The 19984-nt window shown below is 39.1% G+C and overlaps 1 protein-coding gene across 1 annotated transcript; it reads left to right on the forward strand.

The window, feature by feature from the left end:
- The first annotated feature begins 1716 nt into the window (after positions 1-1716).
- Positions 1717-19967, forward strand: LOC140654589 (riboflavin-binding protein). Its single transcript, XM_072868038.1, has 7 exons — positions 1717-1803; positions 7284-7316; positions 8174-8331; positions 9049-9148; positions 10295-10423; positions 15474-15585; positions 19606-19967. The coding sequence occupies exons 3-7, from the start codon at positions 8193-8195 to the stop codon at positions 19840-19842; spliced, it is 717 nt and encodes a 238-aa protein (XP_072724139.1). The 5' UTR covers positions 1717-1803; positions 7284-7316; positions 8174-8192; the 3' UTR covers positions 19843-19967.
- Positions 19968-19984: the final 17 nt, after the last annotated feature.

Consider the following 19984-nt stretch of genomic DNA (forward strand, 5'->3'; position numbering starts at 1 on the left):
ACTCTGAATCAAAAAGCCATTTGGGGGTTAATAGGACATTTTACTTGTGAAAAGATTGTGTTCGGTTTGTGCCTGGATTATTTCCTTCTCTGTTTAACCTCTGTTTAGTATTTTGGACTTGAGATGTCCTTCCAATATTTTTGAAACAAAACAACAGTGAGGTTTCATGTTGAAGGAATAGGAAAAATACTCCTCATTTCACTGATTCTCCCATCTTTTTTTCCATTTAAACTCATCACTGAATATGACCTGAATCTGCAGACCATTCTGAGTGACCTGATTTTTCTTTTCCATATGAGCTAGTTTTCTGAACTTTTTTTTTTCCCAGCTTTAAATAAAAGTGAACAAATCATGAGAGGCTTGGCAGGGCAGGGGGGTACAGATGAATGAGGCAGAGCATGGTGTGATGCTACACCTATGCTCACAGTGTTTGTCTCCAGAAATATTATGTCACATCCAAAACAGATAGAGGAGTATTAATAAAGGCTTTTAAAGGGGCTGATTCTTCTGTTATCCAGACTGACTAACACAGAGCAAAAGCAGGGGACCACAGAGAGCCTGTGTAGCTCACTTAGTGATACTCAGCTAATACTCAGTTAATTCTGTTTCTCTTTGCAGTTCCAGATACTTCCTTTCCCTGGTTTCCACCTTCCATTTTCTCCGTATAAAGAACGTCTCAGTATGCTCCTCTGATTCAGAAGGTAGCTGGAACGATGCTATCCAGGAAGAGTTCCCTTCCACTCTTCTCTAGCTGGTCTAAAGGGACTTTGGTAAGGCAAAACACAGTTTAGTCCAGCTTATTCCGTAATGTTTTCTGAAATTACATAAATCCATCTGCAGCATTTTTATGACTGCTGAGCACACAGCTACAGCAATAATTCCTGGAGCTGGAATAGAGATATACAGCTTGAAGCTGTGAGGTTAAAACCTCTCTATTCCAAACAGAATAGAAAACGCTAAATAGTAGATGTTATTAGGATGCTGCTGAGCAAGACAATTTCCTCTACAAATTGAAATACTTAATCATTTGAATTCCTATTAAAGTTGAACATTTAGCAAAACCAGTGCAGCACAAAACCCAGCTGATCACCTATTTTCACTGTTTCCAAGGCAGAACTGCATCACTAATGTCACCAAACAAGTATATTGCTAAGACTTGTCATTTGTCATTCTGCTCACACTATACACATAATCTTCACTCTCAGTATTTCTGCTCTGTATAAGACGGAGGAAATGGCTTTAGTTGTTCTACATGGTAAGCTGCCACACACCTTCTGTTAGTGACCCAGTTCTAATGGTATTCACAGAGAAGTTTTGGTCTTTACACTGGAATACTAATGTTTGGCAATACGCAGTCAGCCCTGAAGATGGCACGGTACTTTGGGACGTTGTACTATACCTGCATAGAATGTCAGTAGTGACAAGTAATTATACAGGCTGCACGTCATCGCCATGACTCCTGGCTGTTTCCCTAACTTCACCCCATGACAGCATTATTTTTTCAAGATTCACAAAAAAACCCAGCGTGACACAACTGAAGAATACAAGTTGTGAGCAAAATAAAAAATAAGGGTAAAAAAAGTAGTTGGATGAACTGCAGGAAGAGTGAGATTTGCTAGGAAAAGCTTTGACTCAGACTAATCCATTACTCTTTATAGAATGATTCATCATTTTGTTCAGCAAAAAGCAAGACACCGATCCCAGCTCTGCCAGGCTAGCCAAGCAATGCATGCTGCCTGCACAGCTGAGAACTGCAGCCACAGAGTACAGCTCCCACCACCACCCCTAAGCTCCAGGGAAATGGTAAGAAGTGCAGGATTTTCCAAAAGAATTCAGGAGAATTAGTAAGTCTGGGACCTTGACACAATCGAGGCAAAATTTACTCATGATCTGAATCTAGTAAGGTCTGCTATTTGAGAAGTTCTGCATTAGACATTTGTATAATTAATAAAAATAGTCATAGTTACATGACGACTTTTTACAGGAAGGATATAAACACTCATGTTTCAGGGCACAAGCTAATCATTGAATTAAGAAGGATTAGGAAAATTTTCTTACAGGCACGTTATTCCATAGAAGTATATTATACAGTATATTATTCCAGTGTGTCTTCACTGGAAACTACTACTCTTAGTCAGTCTCAGGGACAGAATAATGAAGTAAACCAACTGACAATCTGATCTGGGATGACAATTACTAAATCTATATATAACAAGCATCCAGTGCTAACTGGATGTGATTTGCTTTCCAATTGTTATTTTCCTTCTTTATATACCATTAAGGACATTTATCTTTGTTTGCAGTGATGCAGTATGTCAGTGACAGCTTTGCACTGCTGTAACCTTGTTCTAGATATCATATTTACATCTGATAAGGAAGTAGAAGATGTAAATATGCAAATATATATCAGGAGTTAAAAGTATGGCTGTGAGGTTTAGGGAGAGGTTAGTGCAACAGCTAAATTAACAGCACTTCTTAGCAACAAAAGCTCATCGAACATATTATATCTTTAAAGAGACAGAAAGAGACCAGTGAATATGCTGCTTTCCCTGTCAGCTTGGACTTGATTGTACAGCAATTGCCACAGTTGAGCTGTTACCCCTAGGTGTTAACAGAGTACAAATTACATATGCATATAAATATGTATATTTGTGTGTATTTCTGAAAGGTCCAGAAAGGGAAGCACATGGGGAATGGAGAGATGCTGGCCAGCAGGAGTAGCATCAGATCCTAACTGTTGTCACCCTCTCTTTGGGCACCCAAACAAAGATGAGTTTTAAGGAGGGATAGGGCAAAGGTTACACGTAGTTTTACTGCTACTTAGAGAAGTGCCTCCCAAATATGAGATGACAAATACAGGAAAGCAAGCCATGGCAATCCAACAGGTGTGCAGTGGAGGCTGGCATCGGGACAATTCAAGAGACTTAACATGTCTGTATTGAAAGAGAACAGACAGAAAGGGCATAGATAAACTGAGAAGGGAGTTGGAAGTGAAAGCAGTTTTTGATTAATACAACGGAGAGGGGAGCCATCTGAGGGATGCAGAGAGAGGGGACAATGTAAAGAAAGGTATTGGGAAAAAATACCTTTTCCATGAGTGTTGTGGTCAATTTCCTAACCACAGATTCATCACAGGGCAATGAGTCAAGCTATCTAGAACTAATATGACATGTATGGGAGTCATTCCTCAGATGTCTGCAGAGACACTACATGGAACTCAACTGTGTCCTCCTTAAGATTCATCCCTGCTGTGATACAAACAGGAAAAGCTCAGCAATGATTAATCTGGTGGTTTCCAGTCACTGCCTTTTAGTATGTTGACCAGTATGATCTCACTGTTACCTTGTGCTTGCATTATTTGTTTTCTTTACAGACCTGTCAGCTCTTAATTTTTATTACAAGGTGTTCAACATAACAATTAAAAAAAACAGAGTGCTCACACAATGGGGCTTAGAGGTTGGCAGTTCTGACTGAAAGTACTGCCAGTCCTACCCTCCCCTATTTGCCTCTCTCTTTGTGATATACCACCCTTTTCCTCGCAGCAACACAGCTCTTCTACAGCTGTGCTATAAACTGTATTGAAAAATAGTATTCATACTGAAAAATAGTATTCATACTCCCCTAAGAAGAAATTAATCATTCATAAGTGATTGTAGAAAACTCAATCAAATATTAATAGTCTAAATTAGAAACAAGATTGCAGTTGGTTAATTCTGTATAGGTCAAGCTGGACCCAGATTTTCTTTGTCACTTGTGAGAGCCCACATCTACAGCACACACTCAGTAGCTGTCCAAACCAAAACCCATTCTTTGTAGAAAAAATAACAATAATTGTTAGTGGTTCAAGGAACCTCACAGTAACAGACTAGCAGAATGTGAAAGGCAAATGAAAGACTAGGGCAAAGGAAGAGCATTCAGTTATGCTTTCAAGAGGTGCTTTCAACTCAGTAATAAGCTAAAATAAGTAGGTTTTTGTCCCCTTTAATTTTGAAAAACCTAACATGGGGCTTAAAATAACATTTTTACAATGATAATTTTGTTGTTTGGGTTGTGATTACTTTTTAAACCTACTATTCATTAAAATATCTGCTTTTTTTCCCCACTGACTCACTCTCTGCGTTATATAAAATTACCGGTGCTTTTGTCATTCCTATGCCCGGTTGGAGAACTAGCTCAGCAACATTTGTGTACTCAAATAAAGCAAGTAAGCCTTACTTTGTGCCATGTTGTATTCCTTACACAGACAAAATAAAAGGAGAAATCCCAGCCCCACCAAAGTGAACATAAACAAATCACACCTTAAAGTCAGTAGTGTTAAGATTTGACCTCAGCTTTATTTTCCAGAGTCAGGAGTGCCAGACTGAGTCCATCTGGAGTGTCTCCTTCGGCATTCAGCTTGACTTGTGACATGATACATTCAGCAGAGTGACTTGTGAATACAAACTCTTGGTTCTGAAGTCTAATGTAATGAAAGTCAAGAATATAGACTTAACTGATCATCAAATAAAGTGCCCTTGTTGCAACTTTAAATGCAGTTCTGCAAAGGAGCTTCAGGAATGACACTAAATTAGATAACAACCTGTGCTCCTAATTACATTTCTTGTAACAGTTAACGAGAAAAACACTTCCAACTTCTGAGCATGCAGGCTCACACTGAGATATGAGGAACAAACAGATTAATGTCATTAGCACACATTGCCATCTATAATAAAGCTATAACAGGCCAAATGCTCTAATTTGCGCTCCTGAAACTCTGTCTCCCTCCGGTCACACTGTTGTTGCACTTTCAGGATGCCAAGAAGGGAAATGGATCTGGCAATTGTCACTGGTTGGAAGTACAATTTTTCCCTTAACCGCATTGCCTTTGCAGAGTTACCAAGAATATAAAACCGTAAAAGCTTACTTCAGTCATTAAAGAGATCTGACTCACAAAAAAGGAATCGCTATGTTGAGTTAGGAGATGTCAGTTGACATAGTTACTAAATGGATTGCCAGAAGCTGGGAAGTTAGCAACTAGATTTATTTTTTAAACATTTTTTTCCCTAATTTTCTGCTAATGGCTCTTGTCAGAAGGAAGTTGCTCAGGTAGATGGCTCTTGAGACCCAGTATAGCAGTGTTTGTGGTTTTGGAATAGATGCATACTTTTACTAGCATCATAGGCAACTATCAATTAGATCATCAGATGATGATAATAATAATAATTTAATGTTGTGGTGCCTGAATTGCTGTCTGTGGCAATATCTTAACATCATGCATGCTTTAACTCTAGCTCTTGAAAAGATGAATAGATACTAAAGTTAAAATCAAATGGCAGTAGGAGTCTTAAAAGTACAAGAACATCACTGAATACTTGAAAATAAGTTCAATTTTAACAAATAAAGAGAAATTACACATTCAAATATGGGAAGGGGTAAGAAACTTCCTTTAACGAATTTCTCAGTATAAGACATCACACAAAATAACTAGTCAGAGAATACTTTAAGAAAAAAGAACCAAGATTCAGTTCTCAGGTGATAAAGATTGTATAGCTGAGATCTCTAAAAGCTCCTTAGCCTGAGCCTGCTTACATGTATTGCTAACCAAAGCCAAGTCTAAGAAATCACAAACATATGACAATTTTCCTTCCTGCTGCTAGAAACTCTGCCTAATCTCCCAGCAAGTGGTCCCATTTGGCTCATACTCAAAGCCTGAAAGAGATCCCAGTTTCCTATAGCTAAATATAATTTGTATGTCAATTCACTGAACAGAGGCATTACAAGAAACCTCCTGGCATCCTTACACCTTTACAAGCGTGCATATATTTTATGCAAACCGAGCAGTAAGGCACAGAGCATGTACTATTTCTGTGCTTTTTACCCTGGCTAGCCCATCCACTCTTCACAATGTTGAAAGTCAGTGTTCATATTATACAGTGGTCTTTATTTTGTATGAATACACAGATCCAAGTGCCGAATGCTTTACATTACAAATGCAAGAATCCTTTACATTACAAATCAACAAGGAGCTCCATTAATTTCAGCCAACACTAGATCAAGCCACGTGAGGTAAAGGCGTGGGTAATAGGCCATTAGATTTACTTCAGTTTCTCCTATAGTTACTTTATGCCTTTGTAAACTTGCCTTAATTAAATTCATTCCTTAAACTTACCTTAATTAAATTCATTCTGGGACATAAAAATTGCTCAGTTTCCACTGATCTGGAAATGGCTCTTTTTAGGCCAGCAACACTTTTGCCTTGAGGCATTTACTAGAGCTAGGATAGGAATCAGTGCTTATAGCTTATAGAGACTGTTTTATTATCACGCTCAGTGAGTTTGCTCAATGAGATTCATACCACATTTCCACCGTGCCAATGTTTGTTTTTTCAAGCAAAAAAGGTTTGTAAATAATGGCCCCAGAGTATTATCTGACAAACCAGTGTTCTGTTTTAAACACAAAAACAACAGATGCTACTTTCCTTACGCATCTAAATAATTGCAAGGTAGTGAGTGGTACTGCTCTTTGCAGCAGTCAACGAGATTTGATCTATGCAAGTCAGTGCAACTATTTGTAATCACCATGTTTACCTTATGCAATGGTTTATGTTCAGATGCAGAATCCTCATTGCAGAAAGCAGATCTCACAATTAAATCCAATCAGGAATCACTATCAATGGTACAAGCAACAGTTCATTGTAGTGCTTGTGACACTGGTTGGAGAGTACATATGAGGCAGGTATGAGCCACCAGAGCAAAGAGCAGCAGGTTTTAAAGGGATCTTGTGAACAAAGAGCAAAGACCTGGGAATTGGGAGATGTGGATTCTCTTCCAGGGGCTGCAATAAAATTACTGTGTAAGCCAAGGCAAGACATCATATTTATAGTCAAAATTAAGCCAGTCAGGCTGAAATACAAAGCATTGTCTTTAATGTCTCTAATTCAGTGAAGTCCTAATCTGTGATAAAAGCCCCATGAAACTGTGGTAGAAATGAATCTAATAATTAATAATAAAAGGAATCATTGAAAAATCAGGCAGAGGGGTTAGTTGTATTTGGTATATAGGAGAGCTGTTGTTTTTCTAATTCTAACCTATGTTTGTACTTTCCTCTTTATCATGTCAACGTTTGCAAGCAATAAAAGGGCATTATGTGCTGGTCATTGCATCTACTTTTGAGATAAATTTATGGTAGCATTCCAAAGGGTCAAGGAACTCTTCCAGGGCAAACAAATTCTGGAGCACTGATGCCAGATGGTGTGTATATAAAGTGGAAAATTAGAAAAGCAATTTACTGTGTTCTTGTTCCAGGGAGAAGTACCACCCAGAAGGACAGCAAAAGAGGTGAGAAACTACCAAGAAATTGGAGAGACAGTTTTCTTCTTCTGTAACATGTTGTTTTCTTTATATCTGAAAAGTCTAGGTACATAGAGGAGCTGCAGCCCTTACTCAGGCAAAATTATTCCAAAAAGACAACAGGAATATTTAACTAAAGAATGGTTAAATTAATAACATGTATAAAGAATTATGCACTGGTTTATGTAACAGGTTCTAGATTTATCTATAGAGCTCACTAATATATAGTCTGTGTTTAGAGAAATTTTAGTCTCACAGACAAAACGTTTTTAACTTGCATTTTCGACCGAGCTCTACAAAAAAGGCAGAAAATAATGGATCAGATTCTTAAGTATAAACTAGCATAGCCTCAACAAAGGCAAGTTATCCATGTAATTTATCCAGCTCAGGTGCTGACCGCTATTAGCTCACTTGCAGCTGTATTAAATGTGTAATTTCCAAGAGTGCAAAACAACTCTGCAAGTTTTAGAACTAACCAATCTTTCCTTCAAATCTAGTGAAGCAGAGGTATGTCTCTTGGAAGCATTCAACATAAATTCAGGTTGGCGTAAGAAATTTAAAATAATTTTCTTAAATACTGAAAATTTTCATAATATATAATACATTTTCATAAATAGCCTGAACTATTGGTGGCTTTTATCACTTGCCACCGAACGTCAAAAATATGTAGCAGAAGTATAAGTGTTCAGATATAAGCAAAGAGAAAGGGAGAATGTGTGTCTTAATATTTATGTATGCATCTTTGCTGAGCGTATTTTCTTTGGCTATATATGTAGCTTTTTTAAAGCAGTCCTTCCTTTTAATGTCATGGCTTCTCCTAGAAATAAAGACTTCTCTCCATACAGGAAAAAGAACTGAACAACAATGCTGAGGTTTGCTGTCACTCTCTTTGCTGTCGTAACGTCATCTACCTGCCAAAAATATGGATGTCTGGAAGGGGACACCCACAAACTGAAGCCAAGTCCTGAGCCAAATATGCATGAATGCACTCTCTACTCTAAATGTAAGAGTAGTTTAATTTTTGCCTAAGACAGCCTAGAAGTACCGCTTTGTACACACTAATTGTTCTGGCAGTTCCCTTAATTTGTCAAAAATTTATAAGATGCAGTATCAGTTGCATAGAAAAGCTTCCTTCATTGGCATTTTGCTGCATGCAAACCAAGAGTAGGGTTCTGGTTCTTAACAAAGTCAACTGCAAAACTCTCATTGGCTTCATGTATTATCTTGAAAAAATTTTCATGCAGTTTACTTTTCTTGTAGCTCCATCTGCTCAAAAAAGTTTACAGCAAAGATGAAGTTGGCTTATTGTGCTTAAGTATAAAAATTAATTGTAGCAGACACCAATTGGAAAAGGTTAAAATCAAAATTCTATAGTGAGCAAAGTATAGCATTTATAACATTTCTTGAACTCTTTTTTTATGTTTGGTAGCTTTCAAAGTTAGTATGCCTCGGGATATAACATCTGGCAGAACACTAGTAAAATTCTTCGGGCTCTCAGGGCACACCTTGACAAAGCACTGTTGATGCCAGTCCATCTCACTTAGCATTTACACTGCTACTTCCAAAACCAAAAATGTTAGAGCTTGAGTACATCTTCTAGTTAGTACTAAGAGACTTTCTCATGTTATGGACCAAAACAGATTTATCTTACATTTTGAATCTTCCAAATATAGTATTAAAGAAAATCCTTATTGCAAGATCTCTGTTTCATTCCTAACAGCTTCCTGTTGCTATGCAGACTTCACAGAGCAATTGGCTCGTTCCCCAGTAATTAAAGTAAAGAACAGCTACTGGAACAGATGTGGGCAGCTCAGTAAATCGTAAGTCAGCTTTGCTGTTGTCTGTGTCCTGGTTCAGTGGATCTGTGCTTTAGCAGCCACACAGCTAACAGTAACTCCCCCTGGAGCTGCTGATGGACAGTCCCTAGGTTGCCCCAGAGATTGTGCCACCCAGCCTAGTTCCCATCATCTTGTCTCTATACCTAACCAATGTCTGGCTCTTCTTCTTCTCCTCTCACAGAAGCCCATGAATCCCGAAGTATATTCTATTTGTGCAGAAGGATTCATGCCATTTTATCAAGAAAGGGTTATGTTTTTTTCAAGTTTGCTTTCAGTATAGAACCAGATCTAGCAATGCAAAGCAGTCATAAACCCAGTAGGTAACAACCACACCGCACCTCTGTAGCTCTCCAAAGCAACCATCACATACCAGTGAGTGTGACGCCTAATTAATACAGACCAGGCTTCTTCCTTTGTTTAGAAAGCAGATCAACTAGATTATTAAATCTCACAGACAAAATGCACAAGAGTCCAGAAATGAACCTGAATATTTAGAATAAAAATTCTTGTAGTCCTGTGGGGTTTGTAACCACGAAGAATGTCTTCATAATTAAGATTTTTAGTACCCCATTAGATGTTAGAGCTGCAAAACATGGCAAGTTATAGAAATAAAAGAATGAAAGTACAAAACAATTAAGCAAAAACAGATGTGCAAAAGTAACAGCTATTGCCTGCCACTCCCAGAAGAGCAGCAATAGTATGCCTTTTTAAGCAACTTCAACTGGGCTGTGGGAAAATCTGAAGATTAGTGAAACCATGAGGCTACAGCATAGAAGAAGTTTTGTACTATAGTTTTAAACTACATTTTATTATTGCTTGGAATCGTTCTTGCCAGGAAAACTCAAGGCCTCAAAAGTTTACAGAAAGCTTACACAAATAGGGCTGAAATATGCATGGAAACATTTGTGCACTCTTTAGCTGGCTATCGTAATTGCACGGTCAGAGTCTGTACACAATGCCAAAGGAATGAGTCTGGAACCTAGACACTAACAGGGCAAAAGGATGCTTTTCTATGTTTTTCTCCTAATCTGTAGTATTGCATCCACATCAAAGCAGGCCTAGAAAACTGAGGCTATATCCTTGATGCTAAGAAACAGGCTTATTTGTGGCTTTTCTCACCCACCACAGCTGTGAAGATTTCACAAAGAAAATTGAGTGCTTTTACCGGTGTTCTCCACATGCTGCTCGCTGGATCCATCCCAGCTACACTGCTGCTATTCGGTCTGTTCCACTGTGTCAAAGCTTTTGTGATGACTGGTAGGTTCAGCTTTTTATCAAAGTATTTTTATTTAGCTTTAATATGCCTGTGTTACTAGGGTGTCAAGGAGCAAGGGTGGATGAAGCACAGATCTCCCAATCAAGTGGCAGCGAGATTCAATGGTGTTACGCCACCTGTATGCCTTTTCTCTCGTTCTTCCTCTTCATTTCTTGTTTGCTGTCTCTGCTTTTTCCTCTGCTAAGCTACTACCCCCAAAACAATAATGACACAGGCTGAATGCAGGATGGAGTCACTGAACTCTGTCAGAGTTCAGTGACTCAGGGACAGCACTGCCCTGCTCTCCGTGAGGATGCAGTGCAGTGGCATCAGAACTGCCTGACGTGATGGAGGAGCTCTCACCACGGTGACAGGCACTAACAGCAGTGAGGGCCGGCCCGCCCTTTGCAAAGTCCATGCCTGTGAGTTAGCATTTATGCAGTTAGCACTTTAAATCTAAATACTTGATCATGATATTATATATTTCTTTTACATGTATAAAATGCACTACGAAATAATGAAAGCAGCCACTTGCTGTATGTTTTCAATTAATTCATATAACAAATTAGCTTAATTTCTTAATTTTTCACCCTTAGCCTTTTCTCTTCCCTTCCATCATCCCTCTTTCTAAAATCACTTCTAAAAGCCTGAATCTCAGAGAAACTTGCAGCCAAGTAATGCTAAAAATATTAATAGCAATCACCAAGCATAATAGCATTTAATTTTGTTTCCCAAAATATAGCATCAGGGAATCACATTATTTTTTGAGAGCAAGATGTGTAGTGGGACAACCCAGCACCTGTCTGTCCTTAGTCTTGGGGTAGGAGCATTAAATCCAGGTGGGGTACTGAGATTTTTTCAGTGGTCCATCTCCGGCATATATCTCTCCCTCCCTGTTTTGAGATGTTGGATCTTAAATAATGTCATCATGTGACATGTAAATCTCAGTCAGTACCATATTAATGTTGTGCCTAGTAACTACAGTAACTTGTCTGTATGGTTAAATTGGTGTGAAGCATAATACAAACAGCACAGGCTGTGTTCCCACTATAGGATTGTAACTGCCAGCATCCCTTGAAAGTAATGAACTGTCAATGTCTGAATCCCTTAGGCTGCTCTGAAAATCACGGACAACTGTTTTAATACTTCTGAAAATGTTATAAAAGAGCTTTTCTTGGAAGCACAGAAAATACAGAACACATGGTAGCACATGATCAGGTTCTCTCGTATTGCTCTGTACAGTGCTTTCCCTAGTGGTTATGCAACTTGAATATTATTGACACATGGATCCATTTTCACTCTCATCTTCTCTCCAAGGGCAAAGTCATGTATGCAGTGCAGTATTTTGGTAGGATTTGTCTTTAAATATGTCTCCATTGCTTTATGCCTGAGAAAGAAACAAGAAGCATAGCTTGGATTTGTAATGGAAGGTAGTGAGAAGGGCTGATGTATTTCTTAGCTTCCCTAGAGTTTCCTCTAGTGATGAATTTTATTTCTGTGTTAGGAAACTCCATGCGCCTCAGGAACAGATTTGTCGTGTGCAATCTTCCTTCTTAAATTTTTGGTAATCTTCTAAACTGAATCCAGATTATTAACCTCCTTGAAGATAAAGACTGAGACCTTGAATTTGCCTCAGTGCTCAGAATCTCAAAGCTCTGAACCAAATATTACCAAAATTTGAAATCATTTGGATATTAAAGCATTGGAGTTGCCAGTGAACTTTAGAATAGATCTAAGAGGCAAAGCAATAGAATACCAATATCTAAAACAAATGTATCCCAAAATAAATAGCACACAAAGTCATCACCAAATTGCTATATCCAATGAAAGTGTAAAGATGAAAGAAAATATACCCTGTAAGTTTAGTTTGCATTTATGAACTGGTTCAAGCCTGCTTTAGTATACATGAGATTCATACCAAAGTGTATATGGTGGGTCAATATTACATAGCAAAACCCTCAGTGTCCCCTGGGTATTGCCAGAACCTCCAGGTAAATAGCATTTTTAACTTTTGTTGTTGGAAAGTATGGGTGTGTGTGATTGAGAGCTGCTGCACAGGAAAAACTGACCCTTTTCCGGTATAGAGTCTCCTGGCAGAGAGTAGGCTCTGCTCTAAACAAATACTGAACAATGATCTATTGCCCCTGTTGGCATCATAGATGCCTGGTCTGAATCAAAAATGTACTGATGACCCATTACCGGGCATGCTAGTCTATGTGCCTGCCTAATGCCAATGTCAAACCCATTCCTTCACCCTGCTTAAGGCCTGAGGCTAGAAAAGAGTCTGGACAGAATTCTCACTCTTTCTGGTGACTTAAAGTAACATTTTTTCATGTTCTATTCACTGGACTCCCTTTAGCATGCTGTAGCACTGCTAGTGATGTGACCTACTTTCTCTACATGCCGTGAGTGTGCCTGCTGCATACTGTATGTCTTTGTGGGCAGAAATGTGCAGAGGATTCTGAATGAGCAGTGACTTCATTTAAAAGAAATTCATCTGACTAGCTTGGGGCCTTCCTTTTCTTCCTATTGTCTTAGGATTCCTTGCTCCCACTAGTCCTAAAACTATTGCTTTTGAAAGAGCCCAATGCACAAGCCATTGTGCATAGGGAACTAGTATGTTCAGGGAGGATCTTTTAAGTATTTATGTTTATGTTTCTCACAGGTTTTAATTAAGGTTTGAATAAACCATTTATAGGTTTCTGGACAGCAGAAATCAGACTTTTCGTAAGTCACAATTTTTCATAAACTTAGCTTCATAATTAGTTCCATTGGGATAAAGAAAGACTCGTAACAGTAGAGTTATGTCTTGCTACCTGCTTATATAACAAACCACAGAGTCAGGCAATAATCATAATTAGGAAACATTTCATCTGACAATTCAATAGATAATAGTGAATAAAAATAGAAATACTTTAATAAACATATTTAATTCAAATTCCAGAGGAAACCAGATGCTTAGCATGAATGCCTCAGTTCAGTAAAACTCTGAAATGCATATTCATAATTTGAAAAGTATAACTGAAGGTGACACTAATTTCAAAAGAAGCAGTTCTGCCCTCTCCTATGCCCCAAGGGCTGCTCATCCTTTCCTCTACCCTGTCCCCACCCATGTGCCAGTGGCACTGTCTAAGAGGCCGTGAAGCAACCCTGGTCTGGAAACCCATCAGGCTGAAAAATACTTAGCCAAATAAAAAAGGAAACCAAGAAAGAAGACTGTGGGAAGGGCACAACTGCTTTAAGTGGAAGTGCTAGTATTAGGCAGCTCACAGTAGATATTGATTGACTTTGCTAGAAAGCAATGAATTTAAGTTCATGCGTAAAGTAAAGGACATGCCTACATGGCTTGAAGAATCAAGGGCTAATTGTTGAATCTGATGCTGGTATGTGGAGAGTTCACAGATGGTGATTAACAAAAAGTTTGCATTGATGCTCCTAACTGGCATGCCTTCAAGCAGGCAAAGTGACTAGCATTACAGAAACAGCTGTCACTGGGGAGTTACCTCTGTGTGTCTTTCTCAGTCAGGGTACACACAGCAGCTAACAAACAACAAACCAATTATTCTTATAGTCCCTGGTCCCAAATCCAGTCATGGCACAAACTGGTAGGATCTGCCTATTAGTGTCACATTATATTAATTTGTCAAATTGCAGCCTGTATTTCCAGCAGAGCCCCTACCTCTGGCAGCAGATTAATGGATGAACACATTTGAGAATACGTGTCTCCTGCCCCAGACCTGTTTAGTTCAGGCCCTGGTTGCCTTCCATCTGTTACTGCTTTCTCCCTCCAAAAAGCCCAGAAAACCTATGTGAAGATTCTGCAGATGTGCATGTTCTTACCTTTCTGCATGTGCAAATGTACTGCAATGTCTAGTTCTTGTAGTTCTGTGACCACATGACAACCTCATATTTCATTTTAAAATGTAAGTCTGCAGCCCTCGTGATATCAAAGTAGTTTTGGAAACGTGACCATGAAGATTAAAAATGACAAACAGAAAATATATCCAAAGGCATTAATTATAAATACTGTACTGAATGACACTAACTTTTTGAAAGCTGTGCCTCATGGTTTTGGCACTCTCAGTTACTGGTGTGAATAGTCCGCCTGAAGCTATTGAGACTAAATTTAAGTAGATGTTAACTGATTTGCAGAAAGTGATCCTTAAGAAAGGTGAGAGCCAAAAAGTAGAACATAAAAAGAAGTGGAAGGAAGGAAATGATGTAGGATAATGGTAAGTCATGAGATCTCTCATCACATAGATCAGCCAGTTGAATACCATACTTGTTCCAGGCCATTTATAGGCTTTTTTTTTACATTACCGCTTGCAAGTTAAAAATAACTTAAAATTTAAAATTTTAGACCCTATACCCTACAAGGGTATATTTATATTATACTTATAATATAAATATAAAATAAATATCTTATATTTCCTTCTTCAAATCAAGTTTAACTTATTTGAAAATGTCATTCTGAGGCTGACAGCCTATTACTTTATATGATTTTGTTGTTTGTGGATTTTCCTTATGTCAGTGAACATTCCTCATAGCAACCCCCTGTCCAGGAAATATCATTCTTCCTTTCCCATATTAATCCATAAATACAAACTTTCCCCACATCTCCCTCAAGTGACAGTTCACTCTTAGCATACCTGTGCTCTGTCACAGTATTGAACATCAGCATTCATGAAACTCCCTCCCACACAGTATTTCCTCCGCTCAGTAACATCAGCAAACATAACCAAGCAGAAAACACTGCACGAATGAGTGTTGCTCCTCAGAACATGAGCCCTTTACTTAAGCCTGTGAATATAAAACATAGTGGGTGAACTGTTTAGTTTTCATTGGGATTTAGGTTTTCCTGGCCAGCTCAGAGTTTATGTACATGTCAGGCTAAGATAATGTGCACATTTCTTGAAGATCTGTTGCTAAGCTGCACTGTGCAACCATACCACATTACTAGCATAGCCCACGTAGACTTTTTGAGTTGAATCTGAGTCCACTGGAAAAAAAGTGAGAGAAATAACTGTATCTTCCACACTAATCTCCATGAAGGTATGAAGCCTGCAAAGATGATTCCATATGTGTTCGTAACTGGCTGACGGACTGGGAATGGGATAAAAGTGGAGAAAACCGCTGTAAGAATAAATGTATTCCATACAGTGAGGTAAGAAAACCTGATCAACTGGAGCAGAAAAAATGGAATTAAGAGTTCTTTTTTTTCCCCTGAATATATGGGTGTAAAATGCAACAGGTGAATTATTTTTACTTCAGCAATTTCCAGCCATACCTACATCAGACTTCTTAAGTATATAAATTTTAAAACATTTATATTTATGTAGATCACTTACCCTAAGTATATACACATTTAGTCAATCACTATTCATACCACTTGTGAAACAAAAGTAAAGGTTCAAGCAGCACTGATATTTTAACCACAGTGAGTTTAGAAAGTAAAAGATAAATGAACTTTGTTCATACAACAGAGACACTGAGATGCATTTTATAAGGTTCCTTACATAATGTGGGGCTTTACATACCTCTGTCTTTTTAAATTGGGATGTAAGTTCCCAAATCACTAAAGAATTTTTAAGGTTTTCTTGCCTATTAGGCATCTTTGCCCTTTTCTCTATTTTACCTTGTTATGTTCAAGTCCTTCTCCATCCTCTAAATCCCTAAGCCCTGACATTCTTCTAACTGTCTCCCTTTTGTTCTCTGTAGAGCTATCCTATCTCTGATGTGTGTTCTCCATTGTGTCTGCCAATGGCTAGGCAGAGCTAACTTTGTTCTATATAACTCTGATGGTTAAAGAGCAGTACCGACAAGCTTTCTGAGAGCTCATCCCACCTTTCTGAGAAGATTTAATGGTTGGGATAACTAATTTTATGAGCAAAAGTGTATAAAATGAGAACTGACAAGACTTATAGGAGCAAGGTTGCCTGGAGCCTGATCTACAGACCTTTCAAGAGTCAGGTAGGATTTTTTCTAGTGACTCCAGTAAGTTTAGCATCAGGCAATACAATACAGCTCAAAACTGCTACACTTATTTGAATATTTTTAACAGTTGAACTTCACTGAGTCCATGAAAACTGTCCAAATTGCAGAAGTAAAGAGAATTTAAGTGTAGTGCTTAGGGGCTGGTAATAAGGCTTGCAGAGATCCCAGATTCATTGTTTTGAATTCAATTCAAGTGCATGTACTTCCAGAAGTCAGTTCAGCAACTGATACAAGTGGAAGTCATGGTCCAGTTAGTGCAGGATTGCCGTCTGCCTTGCAAAAGTGACACTAATCAGCAGGCTCAGGAAGGTGGCCAAAAAACAAATGGGCTGCAGAAACTTACAGCTTAGTTTCCCAGATGTGCTAAATCATCAGTAGTTCCAGATGAAGTGAAAAACGAAATGATAATCTCTGTAAATAATCTCCAGTCCCTGTTCAAACTGCCCCTGGTCCAGAGACAGTTTTTACCCTTGAATTCCCTTGTACTTATTTCTTAAAGAAAATATACAATCTGCAGGGAAAAACACGCAGCAAATCCAGAGGTCTTATCACTTGAAGCCAGGCACAGCTATTCCTAAACTAAATGGAACCGCACCCTAAACTGCCCATGTTTTTCACCAAAAATAGGCTTGCATGGTAAGTAAGAATAAAGATGAAGTTTCTTCAGAGAAATAAAAAAAACACATTTCCCATATGAAAATTACATGATATACAAACACTAGACTTGCTTGGTTTGGACTCAACTCATGGAAAAGAAAGTTACTGTTACCCAGAAGCACCAAGGGTTCTCCAATGTCAGAGCACTGTGTACAGATGCTTACTTTCTTTTGATGCCCTCAGCTCATACGGAGGAGCAATCAGCAGCCCTACATTGGACATATGCAAGTGGTTGTAAGGACTATTTGGAACAAATGCTGAATATTAAGAATGCACAATGGATCATAGCCAGTTTTAGCCTGGCTAAAATGATGCACATTTTGTCATTGTTCTCCCAGCTAAGTGCTCCCCAAGCAATGTTAATGCATAGGCTAGAACATCTTCCAAGAAGCTGAAGAATCAGAATCCTTTGCAGTAATTTAGGGACATGTTTAGTAAATGAGCTGTGTGCACTCTTTGTTTGCTGCAGCATTCTGGTTATGCTCTGATCTCTAAGCAGAGTTAGGACAAAGGTCAAAATAAAATTACCAATTTAGCAAGTAGAAGAGCATGAATACATGTTACAGAACCTGTGGGACATAAGAATAGGATGTAGCCATGTCTCTTGCATACAGACCTAAGAAAACCCACATGACAGCTTTTAATACTTTCTGGAATGATTAGCTAAAAGCAGGTAGAAATCCAGGAACTGTACAGGAGCTGGAAGAAAATGTCTAATGCTGCTTAAAAGCACAGGCAGAGTGGGAAAGAAACAGCTAAGATCTGCCGGCCCTGAGGACACAAGGAGAGAACTAGATGCAGCAGCCTTTCCATTTCTGACCCTGCATTGCTCCCAGTGCGCTAGTGAACCTCCACACTCCTCCTCCAGCAACTGCAGCATCCATGGAGCGAGCACTGGCTAGAGATGTAGCCTATTTTATAGGCTACAGAGTCTTTGGGGCTATTTGGAATGGACTCTGTATTATTCACAAAGGACAGATTTCCAAGACAAAAGTGATGATTATGATTTCTTCGCATCTGCCTTCCTGCATGGTATAGGTCAACATAGTTTTGCATGTGGGGAGACAGGGAGACATCTCATAAGAAGAACTTGTTGTGGAAAATAGGTGGAGCAGAAGAAGCTGCAGGACTACAGATGCCCAGTCCCACTTCCACATAATAGACTTAAATCTGTAATCATTAATTTTTTTCACACAGAGCAGCTTCCATGCAGAAATATCCCAACCACAAACACAGGGCACCTTCTCTGAGATTCACAGTGTCAGATCTTTATATGAGCTGGTGATGACAGTAAACCAGCACACCATCCAGAAACTACACCACTAAGAGAAACACTGTAGGATTAAACAATCAGTGTCATGTGCAAGGACTGCTTGTACTATTACAGATGAAATACAGCTTCCTTCAGAGAGATGCTGATGACATGGTCAAGGTGAATCAGTCAGTAATGGAGCCAAGCAGTCCTGCTGCCTGGTCCACTGTTTCAGTCATTAACACTCCTACTCCTTAATTCCCAAGGCTTCTACTCCTGCTATCACTCCCAGCCCCAACTTCATTCTTAGCTTTGCTTCTGGGAGTACCTAAAGCTTCCTTTACAGAAACAGAGAAGATGACTGAACTTCAACCACAAACCCATGAGAGAAATGCAGGCAAGATAAAGTGTATATCCTGCCCACTCTGTGGCTGGACATGATAACTCCTAAACTAATACTCTTTAGGCAAACTCAAGCTGGGTGGACATCAGGTTGTCACAATGTGAGCTTGGCAAGCAAGAAATATCTTTGTTGTGTGATTGTACAGGGCCTATGACACAGGCCTTACAAAACAATGTAGTATCAAGAACAGGACAGATTCACTTGCAGAGAGTGCAAGAAGCTGCAGTTTACAACTTCTTGAGCCAGAAAGGCTGTTGCACCACTGGACACAGCACTTGGGAGGCTTGAAGAAAACCTCTTTTCTTCAAGCAGTTTCTAAGTTACATCCCTTCTCTTTGTCTGTGAGGTCCTACCCGCTCACAATGTACACTGCAGCAGGAACAGTGAGATCCCACGGAGCTGTGACTCCACTGGGCTGTCTCTAGCCTGCAGATATAAAGACTCCCATATTCAAAACACTCAGTTTGGCGCTTTCAGCACTACTCAGATCCTGAGACATGTCGGAGTGTCCTGACATGCTACAAGTTGTACAGGATCTCACACACAGCTTTGGTCTGTCAGACCCAGAAGGCTAGCTGGTCTGTCAGCCCCAGGGTGGAAACAAAGAGCTGGCTGTTGATCACTTTGCACTTTGTGTAATCACTTGCCCTCACAACAGCCAAATCTCTTTTGCCAGTTGTGGGACTGGATAACATTTTACGGTACCTCAGAAGTGATGAAGCATGGCACACAGCAAGACAGTGGATGACTGCAGACTGCTTTTTTATAATCTAGTACCAATTTTTAAAAAGTTATAAATATTTATCAATTTATCACAAATTTTTTTTTAACTCAATTCTTTTAAAATTTAATTGATGCATTTCTTATTTGATACACAGATGTATGCAAATGGGACTGACATGTGCCAGAATATGTGGGGGGAGTCATTTAAGGTGAGCGAATCCTCCTGCCTCTGCTTGCAAATGAACAAGAAGGATATGATGGCAATCAAGTATCTCCTCTCCGAAAGCTCAGAGGAAAGCTCCAGCATCAGCAGCAGTGAGGAGCGTGCCTGCCAAAAGAAACTCCTGAAGTTTGAGAAACTAAAGGGAGAGGAAGGGGAACAGACAAGATAAATGCTGGTGGATGTATGTCAGGACAAGAGAAATCGTCATGGAGGCTGGGCTCAGGGCATCACGCCAGCCTGCTTTATCCCTTACTTCCTAGAATATAATAAATCAATGGCTGGTTATATTAATCTTTCTCTGGTGTTTTTGA

This window comes from Ciconia boyciana, chromosome 7 (assembly GCF_034638445.1).
Source record: "Ciconia boyciana chromosome 7, ASM3463844v1, whole genome shotgun sequence".
In the NCBI taxonomy this organism is placed as follows: Eukaryota; Metazoa; Chordata; class Aves; order Ciconiiformes; family Ciconiidae; genus Ciconia; species Ciconia boyciana.

What these genes read in the sequence shown, in the direction of transcription:
- LOC140654589 (XM_072868038.1), top strand. Translation starts at nt 8,193, where the DNA reads ATGCTGAGGTTTGCTGTCACTCTCTTTGCTGTCGTAACGTCATCTACC. An exon ending in CAAAGCTTTTGTGATGACTG is followed by an intron (nt 10,424 to 15,473) that starts GTAGGTTCAGCT and finishes ATCTCCATGAAG; the next exon opens with GTATGAAGCCTGCAAAGATG. An exon ending in AATGTATTCCATACAGTGAG is followed by an intron (nt 15,586 to 19,605) that starts GTAAGAAAACCT and finishes TTTGATACACAG; the next exon opens with ATGTATGCAAATGGGACTGA.